The sequence below is a fragment of the Callospermophilus lateralis genome, chromosome 4 (genome assembly GCF_048772815.1).
Source record: "Callospermophilus lateralis isolate mCalLat2 chromosome 4, mCalLat2.hap1, whole genome shotgun sequence".
Taxonomy (NCBI): Eukaryota; Metazoa; Chordata; class Mammalia; order Rodentia; family Sciuridae; genus Callospermophilus; species Callospermophilus lateralis.
Genome location: NC_135308.1, coordinates 122,840,477 through 122,861,121, shown reverse-complemented (window position 1 = coordinate 122,861,121; position 20,645 = coordinate 122,840,477). Strand labels below are relative to the sequence as shown.

The 20,645-nt window shown below is 33.1% G+C and overlaps 1 protein-coding gene across 1 annotated transcript in view; it reads right to left on the bottom strand.

Annotated features, from left to right (window-relative positions):
- Positions 1-2,942: 2,942 nt before the first annotated feature.
- Rab21 (RAB21, member RAS oncogene family) overlaps positions 2,943-20,645 on the bottom strand; it is a 31,980-nt gene continuing 14,277 nt past the window's right edge. The window contains exons 4-7 of the mRNA XM_076854881.1: positions 18,416-18,479; positions 11,102-11,156; positions 10,525-10,613; positions 2,943-7,800 (exon numbers count right to left, since the gene is read on the bottom strand). Coding sequence (XP_076710996.1) covers positions 7,658-7,800; positions 10,525-10,613; positions 11,102-11,156; positions 18,416-18,479 — 351 coding nt within the window. The 3' untranslated portion in view covers positions 2,943-7,657. The remainder of the gene's footprint in view (positions 7,801-10,524; positions 10,614-11,101; positions 11,157-18,415; positions 18,480-20,645) is intronic.

Sequence of the window (20,645 nt, the reverse complement as noted above, 5' to 3'; positions counted from 1 at the left end):
TGACTCTCCACTTTTAGAGTTTCCAAAAACAAGCATAACACTAATAAGGTTTTAAAAAATGTGTTGACAGGGCTAGAGTTGTAGCTCAGTGATAGATCACTTGCTTACCATAAGCAAGGCCCTGGGTTCAATCCATAGCACTCCAAAAAAAAAAAGTATAAATGGTAAGGAAAATCAAAGACAGCACTGGTAAAATATATGACATGAAAAATTTAGAATTATTCACACAAATGACTGGGAGCTAGAAGCTTCTAATTTCTTGCTGACAGAGAAAGAGATACTAGTTAAGCCTTAAGTTACTGCAGATCACAGAACCAATCCTTACCTTCCCTAATGATTAAAGTTTAAGCTGACTTAAGTCATTATTAGGCTAAGGAAATCCTAAACTTTTCCATTTTCACTAAATACAAGTTATACAAGTCCCCCCACCACCAACCTTTTGTTTTCTTGGCTTAGGGTGGCAGATATTTTTGCTTATTCGTTTTTTTTGTTTTGTTTTGTTTTGTTTTAAGCGCCTACACTACAAATGCTGTGATCCTCTCACAATCTGTCATCTCTCCCTGAATAATGCCCCATCTTCAATAAAGTTCAAAATCATGGTTTTCATCAATAAATTTCTTGGGCCACTACTGCTCCCTAAAACCTTTTGATGAGGAGGAGTTACTCATGCAACTAACTATTCAGGTAAAGATTATGGTCAGGTTTTAAAAGGTCAAAATGGGGGGGCTGGGGTTGTGGCTCAGTGGTAGAGTACGTGCACATGTGATGCACTGGACTAAATCCTCAGCACCACATAAAACTAAATAAAATAAAGGTATTGTGTCCACATATGTACAAAGATTAAAATGGAATTCAATATGGGAGGTATATTACACAGATTTTAGACCAGATAAGTAATTTTGTCACCCTGGAGATTAAGCCTATAGTTATCGAAGGATTTTTTTTTTTTTGGTTGGGGGGAGGGTTATTTGGGATTGAACTCAGTGACACTCAACCACTGAGCCACTCCCCAGCCCTATTTTGTATTTTATTTAGACAGGATCTGAGTTGCTTAGCGTCTTGCTTTTTCCCGAGGCTGGCTTTGAACTCGTGATCCTTCCCAGCTGCTGGGATTACAGGTGCTACTGTGTCCACCTCAAAGGATTTTTGTCTTGCCTTTACAGGCTTTTTCCATTTTAAGAACTGATACTATATTATTAAAATTATTCATCTTTTCTAAGATGAAGTCCTGGGTTCAATCCTAAGTACTAAAAAAAATGCAAAATGCAGATGAGTAGAAATCACTTCTACATAGCTCAAGGAATGCATTTTATAAAACTGATTTTACTGTATTTTTCCAAAAGGGCCAAGAAGTGCCCTAGATGGCTTAACTCCATCATACTGTAATCAAACATATCCTTAAATGACACTGGAAATAAAACCAGAAAATTCAGATATTCATTAAACTATATCTTTCTAACCTATATCTTTAATTTCAGGTAAGAAGAAGGAGTCCACATTCTTGAATCAGAAAATGAATCTAGAAATACACAAACTATCCTATGTTGTAATCTTTGAAACTGCCTAATATGACTAGGAATGCATTGTGTCCAGGGTTACTGGGTAACAAGGCAACACTGTCAAAGGCAAAACCAATATGATTGCTTTTTATATTGTATTTCTTCTAGATTAAAAGAAAACATAAACCAAACATAAAATAAAATGGCAACTATTTAAATAAGCAAAAGGCGTCTATTTCTCAGTGCTACAACAAAATCTGGAAAAGCAATGTGGAATAGAGGGTCACTTAATTACCCCCTCTAAGCTAGAAAATGTTTCTCTATTTCAACTTGGCTTGAAAATGTATTATTTGCAAGACTTTTAAAATATTCTGTCCAGTTTTACCTCAAATTCAGTCAATTTCAACTAATGGCATTCTAATTACTACACCTCAAAGTTTGGCAGCTATACACTTAATCAAACGCTTAATTCAAATGTGTGTGCTTAGTGGACCAAATAGCGAAGGGTGAACTACTTACATCTTGGAGTATAGTCAAGTATTCTGGTCTCCATCTTAAACTTCAACTACAAAGGAAAGCAGTTAGCTATCTAGTTCCCCTATGTAAACCAGGTATGTAAAACCCCTACTTTCAGAGCTGACACTGACTTACATTTCATTAAAAAGGTATGCTCTTAAAAAAAAAAAAAAATGTGATTTGGGGCTGGAGTTGTGGCTCAGCAGTAGAGCCCACGCCTAGCCTAGCATGTGCAAGGCACAAAGTTCGATCATCAGCACCACATAATAATAATAAAGAAAGGAGGGAAGGAGGGAAGAAAGGAAGGGACTGTGTCCAACTACAACTAAAAAAATTTTTTTTAAGTGCGATTCTAGTTTGTTGGTAAGTGGATCAACTGAGGATGAGATTTAACACAGGGGAGAAGTGTTACTTGGGAAACTGAAAAATTCTAAAATTTTATGAGACACACAAACCTAAGGCAAACTGTTGACAATAATTACCTCTAAGAACCGATGTGGGGTGATTGGTAAAGAGAGATCTAAAAAGGACTTTTGCTTCTTACTTTATATTAAAGGAACACACAAAGAAGTTTTAATTTGGGGTAGCATGAAGTCCAATGTTACAAAAGTTAACTACTCAGAGCTGTACAAAAATGTGTAAAAAATCTGCTAAAGTTGGTGCCTAAGTTTTATTTTATTTGGAGGGCAAGGGGACCACAGGCTCAAAGTAATAAACTTCAAATTAGTTGTTAGCAGATAACTTTCCAGTTTCCTGATTCACAAGATTACGAGATAACCCAATTCTGGTTAAAATTACTCTATGATGCCAATGAGATCCACCTAATTGACCACATTCCTTTTGGGAAGGCTTCATGCAAAGTACGAAGCTATTAAAAGGAAAAAAAAAACATGACAAAACAAAAACATATCCCAAGAGACACAGAAGAAAAGGAAAAAGCAGGTATTTACTGAACCAAGAGCTTCTGGACATGTTGGTAAAAGTTGCAAAACATGAATATAATAAGAAACAAAACTAAAACCCACAAGACTATGTATTTCTATAAGGAAACATGTATGTATATAAATGTTTAGTGAAAAGGTGATTGAGGAGCATATACAAGAGAGCAATAGTTATCATTTGGAAGGGGGCATAAAGGGACATGTTGACAACATCTCTTTTTAATTTTTTCCTAGAATGTATTCTTACATAATAAATACAAAAAAAAAAAAAAGGAACTCCTATATTTCTAGGAAGTACTACATATGGTTTCCCTAAACTGCCAAAGATAACAAACAGTTTAGCAAATACAATTGTGGTCTTTCTTCAACATTATTGTATTTTAATTCTTGTTATCCTTCATCTTTTTTTTTTTCATCATGTTTCATTTAAGTAAATTATTTGCTTTTTCTTAAGCACTTGATAATCAGTAGATATTTGATAGGAAATATCAAAATCAAGAATAAAAACTGGTATATTGGGAATTAAGGCCATTTAAGAAGGCAACCCCCATCTCGACTTGTTGTTTTCATGAGATGCATATGTGTAAACCTTCTAAAGAGGACAAGATGCTTTAAGAATAAGTTTTACTGGGTACAGCGAGTAACATTAACTTGCCATATTTACTAATGTTGCAGTAAAGAGTTACACTCAAAAAGCATAAAAGCTTTTCAGAAAAGAGATGAGACATAAATCTTGGATAGTATAAGCAGCACTAAGAAGTGTACCAAATTAATGTGCTACTGTTTAGAAGAGAAGTATTTCTGCTTCAAATTGGAAACTCTTAAAAGAATTTCTAATTTGTTCTATTATATATAACACTAAAACACAATTAGGAAAATTTTGCTCAAAATTGTAATTAATTTGTTTTCTTGAAGAGAGAAAGGCCATCAAAGTCAAGACATATTATGGTATGAATTTTCATCCACAGTACCAAATATACTACTGTCACAGGTGATTAAAAATAACAGAACAGCGAGTGAAATCAATGCCTATGATGAAATCAAGTATATGTAATCCAACAATTCCTGCTTTTTATTAAAATCTAGGTAATGCATTTTGTAATTTAAAAAGGAGTACTTAAGGATCTACTCAGTCCTTTATCTTCAGTTGCTCCTGTTGGCCACTACTGTCTACACCCTCTACCAAAAGATCCCAACATAATAAAAGATCACAAATTATGTATTCCTTGTCACACTTTATCTACAAAGAAAACCATGAAAAGTTCAAATAATGAACAGAAGATAAAATCTGAATGTTAAAAGCACAGAACAAACTACCTCTAGAGGTAATTTATATTATGGGCAAATTATATTATATGGAGATAACAGAGACGAGCAATGATCTAGACTCCCAATAGCACTTATATTACAGAAAACTGCAAATTATACGTTAAAAGAAACACAGTATCATAATCTACCTTTTAAAAATCCTTCAAATATTTGGCACAATGACTCTCTTGCATTATTTAGAAACTATTTGAGAAAAGCAATGTATTTTTCAAAGTGATTTTAAAAATGTCAGGTTGTAGAGTTTAGTATCTACTTGATTTCCATTCCATTCTTCACTACCTTCTTTTCCCATTTCCTCAATTTTACTTTCTATTACTAGAAACTTAAAGATGAAAATATCATTCTTTAATTAATGCCAAAGAAAAAGAACCCCATTAATAACTTCTATTAGTTATAAAAAAAAAAAAGCATATCTTTAGGTAGTCTCAGGAGATACTCCAGACAAAACAAATTCAAACATTCGTATTTCATGCAATAACATAATGTTTTGTTCTTTTCAGGTTAATGTTATCCCAAATTGTTGCAATATACATTTTTAAAAATAACCTTCCCCTGTAATCAGAAAGCAAAACAAGAAGCAGAATACCCACTATCATTACAGAAACGATTATATACTTTTAACATAATATTAAGCACTCGAGAATTTTTAATGACTATCCTAAAACCAATTTTTCAACTTATTAGTTCAAAATATATTTGTTCTACCTACTTATATTTTTTAACATACAACATCATAATTTGTGTTTTCTTCCTAATAGCACAATTATTAGGACAGGAACGTAAAAGATACATAGAAATGAAGAAAGTATCAAAAAATTCCTAGCTTGGGGTTTATCCTCTCTTTTTCTTTCCTTTTATACATACTGCAGCTGACTGATCCAATTTCATCACTCCTTCACCCTATACCTACCTTAAAGACCTTTTGAGATTCAAAGCAACAGAAATAACCTACTATCTATTGTTGCTATTAAATTAACCTGAATTACAAGTTTGGGGGGGGCGGGGGAGGGGGGAGACAGACACACACAGGGGGAGAGGGGCGGGCAAAATACTTGAGGTTAAGAAAAATACACAAAAATCATGGAAAGGTAAGGGAAAAAATTATGGAAAATAGTTATGCCCTACCAATAATTTGGCAACTAGATAAATTTAATAATAAATTTAATTTAAATTCCCATTTATTATTCCAATCTGGAATTTAATAATAAAGAGGGTAAAAAATGGAAGTACAGTTGTCCAATTATCAGGTTTTAAAACTAACTTTTGGAATAAAGCTGAATTTCACCTCTAGTTTACAAAACACATTTCACTCCAATGAGAAAAGCTTATTTATCATCTTAAAAGTAGGAACAGCAAAACTTTCTTTACTCCCTCTAAAAGAGCCAAAAGGGAAAAAACATAACTTTCATGGGAGACTCAAGATTCCCACTGCCTCTTCCATCCCTGAATAAACACTGACTTCACAGGAAACCAAGAGATTATACAGAGCATAATCATCCCATAAAAGGAGACAATTTTAGCTTATCTCCAACTCTTCCCACTCCCACCATCCTCAAACACATAACATAAGAGGTCAGTATGCTGAGTTTGGCAAGGACAATAAAGAATGTTAAGTGAGGGCTTAGAGAACATTTAATACTACGATAAAATTCTAACATCACAATATCAAGGTGTCAAGTCATTCAACTTTTAACCCATTTGAGAAGGTTAAGCTATTAACTTAAAAATATGATAGTACTTCTTCAGTAACTATAACCCCATATATCCTCTTAATGGCTCATGCTAACAGCTTTATTGTATACTCTGCTTCTTATAAGTAAATCCAGGGACCATTCCATTTTAACTTAGACATAACATTTACTAGTTTTCCAAGCATGACAGAAATGGAAAAATATATATATATTAGAACAAGAACAATTCATGTTAATTTCTACAATCTGTGTTCCTTCTGTGAGCAGCACCTGATTCTATTAAAATTAACAAATTTAAGTTCAGTCCTATGCTAAAAGAAAGCAGTCTAATGAGGGACTAATTTACAAAGTATACAAGAATATAATTTTATAATAAATCTTTCCAGTGTCTGCTATAACTGCATTACATGAAATGCTTCCCTCTACAGAAGCTCAGGATAGTTCTTATAAAATGAACAGAATGTTCTGTGTTCATCTCTGACAAGCAATGAACAAACAGACTTGCTCACAAGTGCTGCCTCAGGAGCATAAATACCACTAACATGCTATATGAATGAGTCTTCGTGAGTGGTTACAATCTGGGACCGCTTCCTCTTTTCTCATGCCAGTGAACCCAGCTTATATAAAGCCTAAGAAATCTAAAGCTGTTGCAGAAGTGAAACTCAGCATGCTCCACTCAAATTCTTCTAAGGTAACCATTGTAAAGCAAAAATCAGCAGAAGTCATCTCTTTTTATTAAAAAACCAACAACATACACTGATACACACACACACACTCTCTCTCTCTCTCTCTCTCTCTCTCTCTCTCGTACGCACACACAAAAAAAAACTCTTAAAACAAACCCAAAATCCAAACCAAAAGGCAAATGCTGCTGTTCAGTCATCAGATGGACTTAGAAAGGCAAAAAATGTGACAACAGCAATAATTCAAGTAAAATATGTGTGAAAATTTAAACACGCCACTTTTAAGTTAAGACAAAAGTGAAAGGGAGCGATGATCTTTGTATCAGTCAAAAAGCTTAGGCATTATCACCAAATGTTAATTGACTTTACGGTGATCAATGAGACTACTGTAGATATTTTTGCACCTTGCGCTTGTAAAAGCAGATAAAATATTTAATATGTAATTTACAACATATTTTACCAGCTCAGCATACAGGATGTATATAGATTATATCAAAGTAGTAGACAGTTAGGGGCCTGTGCAAACCCTGCAAAAATAGTACTTCAGGTATCTGCTAATCAAAAACAAAAACAAAAACAGTTTGCTGTTTAGAAGTGATACAATTCAAACTACCACAAAATACAAAGGGCTGCAAAAATGTATATCATTCCAACAACATATATAAGTTATTAAATAAAGATCTGATTTAAAAGAATATAAATGAAGCCTTTAAGTAGGTCTTTTCTACATGCATATTATTCCTCATTAAAGAAAAAAATATGTAAAAAGGCCATTGGTAATTGCTTTGTTAACATTTGTAGAAAATGCCAATTCTCTGGTCACAAACTCCACTAAGTTTAGCACTTAAGGTCTCTGCAGTGTTATAAATGTAATTTAAAATACTGTTAATTCTATAACTCCATTGGTAAAATAATGTGACTTGGAATATGGCAGTCTTCATGTTGAGGGCAATGATCCACAGTTTTGTTTTGTTTTTTAATTTCTTAGGCTTGAATGGTTATCCAGAAGAACAGCATCCTCCACCACTGCTCTGGGCTTGAGGCTCATCATCAATAATCTGTACACCTCGCCTTGCAGCTCCTGGTTGACTGGAGCCATTGCCTTTTGCCCTCTCATCCACCTGTGCCGTTTCTATCATCCCTAAGATAGGGAAAGAGCAAAAATTATTAATTCTACAATCTTTGAGTTTCCTCTTTCTATAATTTCAGTATACCACTATGAGAGCTATTTCTGATTTTTAATCAACAAGGAAATTAAATATAATGAACACTTAGCTCACTATAATAGCTTTACACAAGTTTCAAGAACTAGTTTCAGTAGCGAGCATCGATATAACCAGTGGTATATTGGCCACAGTGACAGCAATAGAAAAAAAAAAAAATTTTTTTTTTTTGGCTTTGAGAAAATAACTGTAAAAGTATAATCCTTACAATCTTCCAAACATACAACCTTTGACATATCAGTGATATGTCAAAGTTCAAGTTATTCCTAGTACAAGTGATATTTAGGGTGAAGGATTTATTCTTCAATAATTTAAGTGAATGATATTTGAATGAATAAGAGTTTAAGATGAAGGAGCTTACAAGAACAGTTGGAGGACTCACTGATACAGATATACTAAGACAGTTTCTGCTTCATGAAATAAGAAACAGATAAATGAAACAGAAAATAAAGTCAAAAAAAAAGACCCCCACATACATAGTTACTTGATTTCTGAAGCATTTGCCAAGGCTATTCAATGGTGAAAGAATAATATTTTCAAGAAATGGTACCAGAACCAAACAAGTATATGTAAAAAATAAACTTTAACCCATACTTCAACACCATATGCAAAAATCAGGAAAAGTTACCTAAACACAATTATATAAAAGCAAAAAATCTAGGAAAAAACATAGGATAAAAATCTTTGTAGGAGAAAAATTCTGTGATTCTGGCTTAGATTTTCAAATAAGACCCAAAAAATCATTAAAAAAAAATTGATAAACTCAATCTCAATGAAATTTTAAAACTTTTAAGCCAGGCACAGTGATACACACCTGTAATCCAGCTACTTGAGAGGCTAAGGCAGGAACCTGGGCAACACAGTGAGACCCTGTCTCAGAATTTTAAAATAAGAGAGCAGGGGAGACTAGGGATACAGCTCAGTGGCAAAATGCCCGTGGGTTCAATCCCTAGGACCACACAAAACAAAATAAAAGCCTTTTGCTCTTAAGAGACAAAAATAAAATTCAAGACAGACTAGCAGAAAATATTTGCAAAATACATAACTGACAAAATGAGAGAAAAAATAGGGAGTCCCTGAAATAAGATGAAGATTCTAACATTTGGGTTCAGAGACTGCTCGTAAAGAATGGCTTCCAAATTAAGGTGTATGGGATAATCCAATTAAATGAAATAAGGAAAATTATGAAATCTATTTCTTATTTTTTTCAACCTTTCAAAATTTCTATCTTTAGGTACACTTTAAACTGTATAACATACATTAGTACTTATGTGGTTTCATGATTTCTAAGTTAACATATGGAGAATACTCAAAAAATTATGAAGGTGTGAGATTTATCACATTGGTTACCCATTAGGATCTAGAGCCTTTTACTACAAGTCTGGTGTGAGGACTAGCATCATCACCACTTGGGTGCCTATAGAAATGAGAACTTCAAGCCAGGGCAAATCTGCAACATCAAATTACATATTTTAACAAGATCCTCAACTGATTCATGTGAAGGATTGCACATTTCAGTGTGCATCAGAATCATGGGGCAGGGGGTCATTACAATGAAGACTTGTTGTCATCTCCAGAGATTATGATTCTGTAGGGTTTGGGGCAGAGTCGAAGAATTTGCATTTCTAACACATTCTCAAGTGATGCTGCTGATAAGAATATCTCATTTAGATAATCACTATTCCAGAAAAATTATGAATGACTTCAGGGTTTCATAAAACTGAAATTTACTTCAAAGTTTATAAAGGTATGCATTTTGAGAGAGAGAGAGAGACAGACAGACAGACAGACAGACACAAACACAGACAGTTTCATCAAATTTCTCAAGAGTCTGAGGTCCATAAATTTAAGAAATACAATTTGCCAAAGTCATTTCAATCTCTTATTGCATAGACCAGGGTTTTCCTAAATATGATACGCATTCTACTGGCAATATAAGAAAATAACTTGCAGGTTACATATTTTTTAAAAATGTATTTCCCGTGCAGGTTACATATTTTTAAAAAACTTATTTTAAACAATTTTTATATGGAAAATTTCAACATAGGTAAAAGTAGAAAAAAAAATAGCATAATGAAATCTTATCACCTGATTTTGTCCATACCTAAAGATCTGTATCATTATTTTAAGTCAAAGCCTAGAAACAATTTTATTCGTGAATTATTTTGATATGCACCTCAAAGAACTTTTTAAAAGTTTAATTACACCACTATAATCACACTAAAAAACTGATGATTACATCTTAAATCACCAAGTATCCATCAAGTGTCATATATTCCTAATTGTTTCACAAATGTTTTTCACTAGTTTGTCAAATCAGAATCTAAATACACCCACTACAACAGACTGTTACAGCTCTTATAGGTGTTTTAATCTGCATAATGCTTATGCATATATTTTTATGCATTTAGCACATACCATTCATATCATTCCATGTGTGCTAATTACTATTTAAAACACAGCTAAAGTAAGATATTTAAAATTTTCTGAAAAATAAGTTAAATAAACAAACAGTAGTACAGGTAGATGCAACAAATCATCTACGTGGACATTAATGAAAACTGTCAAAATATCACTTTAGAAACACTACCAATGCTTTAAAAAGAGCCATTTTTAGGCACACTAAATCTGAATATACCTACTTTTACAAAGGTCAAGAAAGAGTTCCTCAATTCCTTTGTTTTGTTTGGCTGAAGTATGATAATGTTTTGCTCCTACAGATTCTGCATACCTTAAAAAAAAAAAATAACATCAGCAATTGATGTAAAACATTAAAAAATTTTTACAGCAGCAAAACATAATAATGACTTATTAATTTACCCAAGTGTAGTAAAATTAAAATTAGTCGTTTAACCTCTCTGTACATGGAACCAAATTTTAAATAACACAAATAATAAGACTTAAAATTTTTATAGATTAATTTGAAACTCAAATTCTTAAGCGTTTGTGATTCACTGCCTATTTGAACATGGTAATTTTTTAACATAATTCTTTTATTTTTTAACGAAATCAAAATGGGAACTGAAAGCAGAATATTTTAAAATATTGTCAAAACTCTAGAAACTACCAACATAAACATGTTTCACTGAATTCAATAGTTTAAAATCTTAAGAGATTTGAATAACATCTAAATGGTAATATATACTATACAAAGAGGAAGACTTCTGGGGAGTAACAAGGTGGGGTGGGGGTGTGCAGGTAGAGGTACCAGATACTTACGATTCTGCCTCTTGAATAGAAACATGTCTCTCCTTTTCCAAGTCTATTTTATTACCTAATTAGAAAAAAGTAAATACTAATCTTAACATTGATTCATTTCTATAATAAAATTAAGCCAATTCTAAATGTACAACTGCCATCTTAATTACCTGAAAAAAATAATACAAATCCCTATCAGACCTCTAAATGTCTTAAAACTATAAAGTTAATCCCTATCATATGAGAGCTGTTCACAATTGTCAAGATGAACAAATGATCTTCCCTCAAATGGATCAATGCATATCCCTAAATTTTTAGACTGTGTCAAAGAAAACTACTTTTCAAGGAGATATGCATTATTCTTTGATGTAGATATACCAGGGATTAAGACTCCCCAGGGAATGTAGGGGAAAACTTACAATTTTTAGCAAAACATTAATGTCTAAAGAGGAAAAAATTTTCTATGTTCCCCAATCAACTTACAGCCAGTCAATAATTAAGTATGGCTATCTTTCTGTTTACTAAAATATATTCAGCTAACTTCTTGGGTCCTAACAGATTCTGGTTTCCTAGATAATATAAATGAGTTAAAGTAAAACTTAAAATGTATGGATTTTTAAGAACTTTACCATCACAGAGACAAAAACTATATTATTTTAGTGACTTATTAGAACTTAATATATGCATATCATGCAGATTTAAATTGCTGAAAAGAAATAAATTTAGCTCTCTTTAAACAATAGCACTAAACCAAGATTATGCTAAAAAGTCACCAGAACAAAAATAAAGATACTGTAAATTGCAGAGTTCTTACTAAATACAGGACAAAAGTTAAGGTGAGTTGGCCAGACACACAGAGTGCTAAAGGTAACTGAAGCAACAGTTAAGAATAGGGAAAAAGACTTAAGGAAGACTTAAGGAAAAACACTTCAAATATTTTTTTTCTTCTATTATGAATTCTAGGGAGAAAAAAAAAAAAGAAATTTTATAATCAAGGTCATTTTTTCCCCTTGGGACCTTATAGAGTTGAGAAGAAAATTTTAGAGAAGTTTTAGATAAAGTATTCAAGTAAGCACCTGACGAAAGATATAATATTTAGCACTGAAAAGTTTAAATCCAGCAGTTCTGTATATTGAGAATCTCAAACAATCGAACACTAATTGCTGGTAGCTACAAGAAACTATTTGCCATTATAGCCTAAGGATGAGAAGGAGAGAAGCAGACAAAACAATAAAGATAAGTGAGCACCACGGAAGTCAGTAATCAATTTTTTCCTACTTTGAACAGTTACCTGTCTACCTTAGTAAGAAGTTCTACATTAATTCTGATTTCCTATGTTATAATTTGTCAATAAAATTTTTAATCTGCTAAATACTGTAGCCAGTATATTTGACAGTAACTAGAGGGAAAACAAGTTATTTTATTCTATAAAGAATGCAAAAAGCACCATCTGGTGGCAAGTGGCTCTAATAGGCACAAGATTGTACCTTTAAAAAGGTTAAACAATTTAGTCCCCTAATAGTAAGAAAACTTTTGGTCCAACCAACTAAAACCCTATAAACATTTTTTTTTCTTAGGTTTTTAATGCTTTGTTTTAAAAATTCCACCAGAATCATCAACACCTAAAAAAGAATGAAGTCAGAGAAAGAAGGTAATCAATCACCTTACTGTTTCAAATGAACATTGTGGGAAATTACTAATTGTTTTATCATGTAATACTATTCAAAATTTTGATGAATTTTAATAAATCAGACCTTTATTAACTATCATAGATATTTTAATGACTTAATTATTTAAATAAAAAATTTAAATCTCTCTACTAGATAACTACTACTTCTTAGAACAATCAGTGATCACAATGGATTGTTGGCACAGAAAATGAAACAGGAAACTGACTCGTTAGTGACTGATTTCTTTCCAAAGTTCAAAACCCTTTGTAATTTCTTTTTTCAAAAGCAAGACAGCTAAGGAAGTAAGGTTCTGAAGCTCCTATTTGATTTGATACTACTCTGCAGCTGCATGGATTTTTTTAAAAAATTGTAGTTGTAGATGGACACAATATCTTTATTTTATTTATTTTTATGTGGTGCTGAGGATTGAACCCAGTGCCTCACACGTGCTAGGCAAGCGCTCTACCACTGAGCTACAACCCCAGCTTCGCTACATGGATTTTTGAAAGGCTTAAGGCACCTGAAAACAAGGGCAACCAGCACAGTAAGCATCTACTTTATCAAAATCTATTTGGAAAGTATACGATAAAGATTTTATTAATTTTTTTGTAAGTGGACTGAGGAAAGGAGAAAGCCACTGTTTAATTATCTTAAAAAATACATATCTGAATTAAGAATGTGGTAAAGCACTTGCTTATTTCTTAGCATATGCAAAGTCCAGGGTTTGATCCCCAATACTCCAAAAAAAAAAAAGAAAGAAGAAATAAGCTCATTGCTAAGGGGAGATGGCCTAATTAGTGATAAAGAATTAGAATTATATTTTGTTTAGTCTGGATATGTGAGGCATAATGGAAGACACTTTTTCCAGCTGGGTTTAGTGGCACATGCCTATAATCCCAGTGATGCAAAAGGAATCACAAATTTGAGGCCAGCCTGGGCAATTTAGTGAGACCCTGTCTCAAACTAAATAATAAAAAAGGTTGGGGATCTACCTCAGTGATAGAGCATCCCTGAATTCAATTCCTAGTAAAAGACACACAACTTTTAAATAAAATAAAACATTTTTCAATCACAGTTTATTTCATAGCACTAAAATCCTGGGTAAATTACTTAACCTCTCTTAATTTCACAATGTACAAATATAGCTAGCAAACCTTGAGGGGTTAATTAGGTAAAAATCCCTAGCATATAGTATCTGTTCAATAAAGAGTTTGTTATTAATATCAGCCACATTCATCACAGTGAGTGATCAATAATCACGAAAAATCAATAGAGAATTAAACTCCATGACAGGTAACACACTTTTTATCACCATCCTACTAGCTGCATTTAGCTAACTTAGTTTAACCATTTGTGCTCTAGAAAATCTCCCCTTACTTCCCTAAATCTAGACAGGTTTGCTTTTGTGATCTTACAAGACTCCATTCTGCACTTCTCTTTTCATAGCAGAAATCATAATATACAATGGTAACTTGTTTTTTTCTCACTTCCTTTACAATAAGCTTTGAAAGGATAAGCACCATACCTATTTTATGTATTAACTATACTAGGCCCAAAACCTGATATAGCAAACAACAGTGTTGTTTAAGGATATGGGCCTGAAGTAACACACAGACCCGCGTTAAAACTCCCAGGTCTATCCTGATACATGTTTTTGTGAAGTACAAAGCTCTCTAAGCCCATTAATCCATCCATAAAATGGAAATCATCTTCCTGAAGTTTTGTTAGAAGGACTAAATGAAATACCATGTAGTTCATATAGTTCACGACACTCAATAAATGGTAGTCATGATTAATAATATTTACTTAATAAATACACAAGTGTTAAAGACAAGTCTGATGCAGAATACTAGTTTAAATAGAACAATCACAGCCAAGACTGCCATTCAATGAATGAGGAACAGTCTACAGGAAAAGGTCTCAGCTAGTGAAGTACGGGGTTCTCCATAACTGATTATTAACACATGGTTATCGAGTGCCTTAAAGAAGACTCTAGACGGTTAAGTATTCAGTTTATGCATGAAGAAATGAATTGACTGTAAATCCAAGGTTCAAATATGTATGACAATTTGAAATACCTATAGATTTAAATAACTAAATTACATAAGAACAAGCTGGAAAAGCCTGACTGAACAATACTATTATCTACGTAAAAGAGACAATAAGTTGACATGGCTGTTAAAAACTTCATGCTATCTTAACAAATCTTGATAGGACAGCATAAGTATTAAAAGAGAGAAACTGAGTGTGGTGGCAAGCACTGTAGTCCCAGCGACCCCAGAGGCTAAGAGAGGATAATTTGAGCCCGGGAGTTCTGGGCTAGCCTGGGCAATGGTGGTAGACACCTGTAATCCCAGCAATTTGGATGGCTACCACAAGAGATAGCAAGTTCAAGGGCAACTTATATCCTGTTTCAAAATAATAAAAGGGACTCAGTAGTAAAGACTCCTGGGTTCAGCTCCCAGTACCAAAAGAAAGGGGAAAGGACCCTAAAAGAATACATCAACTTAACATCTGGATTCTAGTTTTTCTTTCAGGTGTAGGAGACATGTGAAATGATCATGATGATTAGGAAGTCTAGAAGGTAAGCCAAATGAAAAAAAATTAAGGATCTGAAGAATTTAAAGACTTCATGCAAATAATTCAAGTAGGCTTCAAATGTTTGAAGTTCTGACTTATGCAAAGGGAAAAGAATATTTGTCAGATATCTATTTCTATGCCAAGCATTTTCTAAATAATTATAAAATCTTCAATAAAGTACTGTGAAGTACTATTACCATTTATAAATGTAATAAAACAGAAGACAGAATAAACACTGAACTACCACAGAGAACAAAATAAAAATCAAGAGGTAAGAAGTAATGTAAAACGGATACACTGTGGAATATTCATAAAGCAGTAGATAACAAAGAAGATAATAAAAATCAACTACAACTATGTGCAACACCACAGAAGAATCTTGTAAACATAATGTAAAGCCGAAGAAGTCAGACACAAGACTTCATATGATTCCATTTATATAAATTCAAAACAAAACTACTTTATGTAGCAAAAGGTCAGGGTAGTGGTATAGGGTGAAGGGCAGTGAAGAAAAGGTAACTATAATAGTGCTGGGGTAAGAAAGACGTGTCAGTGGGGTTTTCATACTTTACACAATAAAATTTTCATTTTGTGAAAATTATGTTGTTACTGAAGATGTATACACTTTTTTTAATACACATTATATTTCAATGAAAAGTACACTTAAAACAGTAAGCCAGCTGCAGTGGCACCACATGCCTGTAATCCCACTAGCTTGGGAGGCTGAGGCAGGAGGATCACCAAAACCAGCCTCAGCAACTTAAAGAGGCCCTAAGCAACTTAGAGAGACCCTGTCTCTAAATAAAATACCACTGAGCTGGGGCTGTGGCTTAGTGGTTAAGTGCCCTTGGGTTCACTCTCAGGTTATCCCCGACACACACACACACAAAATCAGTAAGTAAAGATTATAGGGAGTATTATCAGTTTTTAACTAACAAAATTCGTTTATTTTAAAAAGTAACCTTTCTGATAAAAACACAGTGTTACCACAAATCCTCATACAAGAGTAACATGATGATCTAAATGAGATTCTTGCACTGGGTCAGATCAGATAAACTGTTCCCAAATATCGAATAGTACATATAGGTTAAATCACAATTATAGTACAGAATTTGATTCAAAGAAGCCACTCAAAAGAATTTTTATCTTTTTAAAAAAACTTCTTCAGGGATTTGGATTGTAGATCAATGGTACAGTGCTTGCCTCGCACATGTGGGGCACTAGATTTAATCCTCAGCACCACATATGGTAGCTGAGTTTGGGAACAATAGTAAATGAGCTTTGTTCTAACTCTGAATTCTAATTAAAATTCCATGACATACTTGTCAGTAGCAGGGAGTGAGAACTTTTTATATGTCACATTAGTCCTTCCAAACCTTCTTATAATATGAACATTAAGAAAATACAATTTAAATGAACTATTCATGAGCTTATTTAAGCCAGGTTTTTTGTTTGTTTGTTTGTTTTAATGTTACTTTTGTGAGGGACCTTGGTTAAGTAACAAGCTCTTGAGGCTCCTCTTTCTTATGTATATGTGTTAATAATTTCTTTCTTTTTAGAGAGATGACATAATCCTCCAAAAGAAAATGTTCAATCATTTACAAACTGTGGTCTTTTCTACTCTTGATAAATTCCATATACCACACAAAGACACACAAACCTCATAATGACTAACTGCAACTTTGGTGTCAAACATTATGTAGTTTGTTACTCTAGTGTTTCAGTCCGAAATATCACTGCTGTCTAGTCAACCACTTAATATTTAGACTAAAAGGCAGGACAAAAGTATCTCTTCGACTTCTCACCCCACCTCACATCACCCAATTTGTGCCCTGATATGAGATTGTAAAGTTGCCAATCTGGTGGTGACAAGATGCAAGAAATATACATTCAAGTTAAAAAAAAATAATTCTTATGGCTAAAAGCAAGATTTTCCCACACTGACCATTTCTTCATTTACCTAAATACCACCTTCATCCTCCACTAAAACTACTCAGATTTCTCTAAATTCATTCTTGCTATTATCAGCCACATGGAAAAGGAGAAAACAGACTGACAATACACATCTTAAGGATTAATAGCATAAGAACACAAGTCAAAATGAATTCAATTCAAATCCCATCTCTGATACCTGCCTGACATTGGGCAAGTATGTATGTCCAATACTCAGCTTCTTCTATAAAGCCCTTGTAGGGTTACAGGATTGTATGAGATAATGTCTGTTGAGTACAGAGGATAGTTCCTAGTATACTTTTATTGTGTGACAAATATATCATAGAAATAATCATCTGAAGATAAAGGGAACCAAAGAAAAATTCTAGAAGTCTAAGACTGAGCTCTAGAAGTCTTCTTATTTTACCCACTAACAAAATTTCTCCACCCCAGGATCATAATCTATCTACTGCATCTTTGCAATCAAATTTGTCCTTGTTTCAAAAATGTATATAGTTAAATGTATAAAACAAGAATACTGACTTAAGTAATTGGCTTTAATCTTATTTATTTATTTATTTTTAGTTATAGGTGGACACAATATCTTTATTTTTTTTTAATGTGGTGCTGATGAACAAAACCAATGCCTCATGCATGCTAGGCAAGCACTCTAAAACTGAGCTGCAACTCCAGCCCCTTTAATCTCTCTTTTTTTAATATAATTTTATTTTATTTTATTATTTATTTTTATGTAGTGCTAAGGATCGAACCCAGGGCCTTGCACGTACCAGGTGAGTGCTCTACTGCTAAGCCACAACCCCAGCCCCCGCCCCTTTAATCTTATTTAAAATACTTCCTAAACTTTTTTTTTTAAACAAAATCTTATAGTGAAAAACAGCAAAGGCTAAACTAAATAAAGCAAGACTGGAGAACCTGAAGCCTTAAAAGGTTAGCATCCAATCTGTTCCCTAAGGTGTTCCCTGAAGTATAGGATTTGTACCTCTTGTAAAATCACCTCCAAATACTAAGTTATTCTAAAATATTTAATACTAAAATACTATAATTATTTCTTTCTCATGTCACTTTTAAAAAGAATTACTTTTTTACTAAAACATTAAGAAAACAAAGGATTTTTTAAAGTAATGAAGCTTACCAACTATACATAAACAGATTTCATTTCCCAACATTTTCCGTAATTCTTTGACCCAGTTTTTTACCTGTGTATAAAAAGAACAAATATTAAAACAAATCCTATTAGCATTAGTACTATAATATCACCTAAATACTCAACATTGGCAAAATACCACAAAATGTCTAACAGCTTCCTCTTATCAGATTATACTGCAAAACACATAAAATGAAAAGATTTCTCTCTCTCTCTAAATATGTATGTATCTACAGATGCACCTCTGATTACAGATTTTTATAAATTTTTGATAGATCCAAACAAAGTTATTTACCAAAGCATATCAATAAATGTCTATAATAAATGATAATAAATGTCTATAGTCAATGTGGGCTTTATAAAATAGTCTTTAGTACGGTCATTGGTTCCTAAACAGAGGGTCTAAGAACTTCTCTATCATACATTTAAAGAGAAAAAAAAAATGTATATGGGCACCAAAAAAGAGAATATGGCAAAATATATTTTCATCATTTAATGTGTGAAAAGCCCATATACATATTTTTACCTTGCCACTACTGATATTTTCTTTTTTTTTTGGCTCAGATCATTCTTTATTGTGAAGGACTACCCTGTATAATGTGTGATAATTTAATAGCATCCCCTTGCTTCTGCTCACCAGAAGCCAACAGTATCCTCCAGCTTGACAACCAAAAAATGTTTCCAGACATTGTCATCCCTTGGTAAAGAACCACTGGTATAAGACAACTCTAGTAATAAACTGATTCTCCACTATATATGAAGCAAATCATAGCAGCAGATGCAGCTGGGAGTAAACTAGAATTAAGAAAATCAATCTTCTGAATACGTGCTTATAATATAATAACAAAGTAACAGGATTATAATAAAAGAACAAGATAAAGAACAAACTTGGGACATCTGCTTTCTTTTCTTGTAACAAAATTTAATCTGTATGCAGTCAAATCACACCTTCCTTAAAAATATATATATATACACATCTATAAATTACAAAAACTACATTAGATATATGATAAGCACTTACTGTACATTGGTCCTACAGTACAAATATAACAGCTCCACACTCCTTGCAAGAACACAGGAACTATCTTTAGCAACCCCAAATCCTTATAAAAACCAAAGGTAATTAATTATCACTGCCTTATCTTTATTAAGGGCTAAACCAGTTTTCTCAGTGCAGCCCCATATTTTGTTTGGTTCACAAATACATAAAGATTTCAAAGCATTTAGTCAATTTCACATAAGAAAAAAAAATGACAAAACTGGTAAAAAAAAAAAAAAATATATATATATATATATATATATATATATATATATATAGAGAGAGAGAGAGAGAGAGAGAGAGATATCTATATCTATCTATCTATCTATCTATCTATATATCCTCATCATCCCAAGAGAAACAGACCAGAATCCAATTACATATTACTTTACTCCCTGTACTCTACAACCTATTAATCTAATCAAATTTTATAAAGTTTGTTATTAAGCTGGGGATACAGCTCAGTGATGGAGCACTTGTCTAGCATGTGCAAGGCCCTCAGTTTGATCTCCAGCACCACAATCAATCAATCCAGTATTCAATCAATATAACCCCAGCTAGTTGGAAGGCTGAGGCAAGAGCATCAAAAGTGAGATATTTATCAAATAAATAAATAAATAAATAAGGGTTGGGTATAAATAGTTTAGTGACGTAACTCTGGGCTCGATCCCTAGTACCATAAAAATAAAACACACAAAGTAATTTGTTATTCGCCTCCAATTATATTCTGTTCCACAGGCCTCCTTGTACATTCTGAGGTGAATTAAAGTTGGTTATAGCTTCACCTAGCCTTCTATCAACAGGTAGTGAAGTTCCCCACCCTAAGAATTTCAGATGGACTTGTAACTTGCTTTGACTAAGAGAAGTGACAGAAGTAATATTGTGCCAGTTTCAGACTTAATGTTATAAGACTGGGCAGTTTCTATGTTTGCACTCTTGAAATCCAGTTATCATACACAAAGCTTAAGCAAGAATACAGAATGATAGCTGGGCACGGTGGCACATGCATGTAATCCCAGCAACGTGGGTGGCGAATAGCAGCAGGGGAAATACAAGTTCAAATTCAAGGGGAACCAGGGCTAGAGATTTATCTCTTATATGTATAGCAACCCTGAGTTTGATCCCCAGATACTCCCTCCCCCCACACCAAAAACAACAATAACAACAATAGAAAAAAAA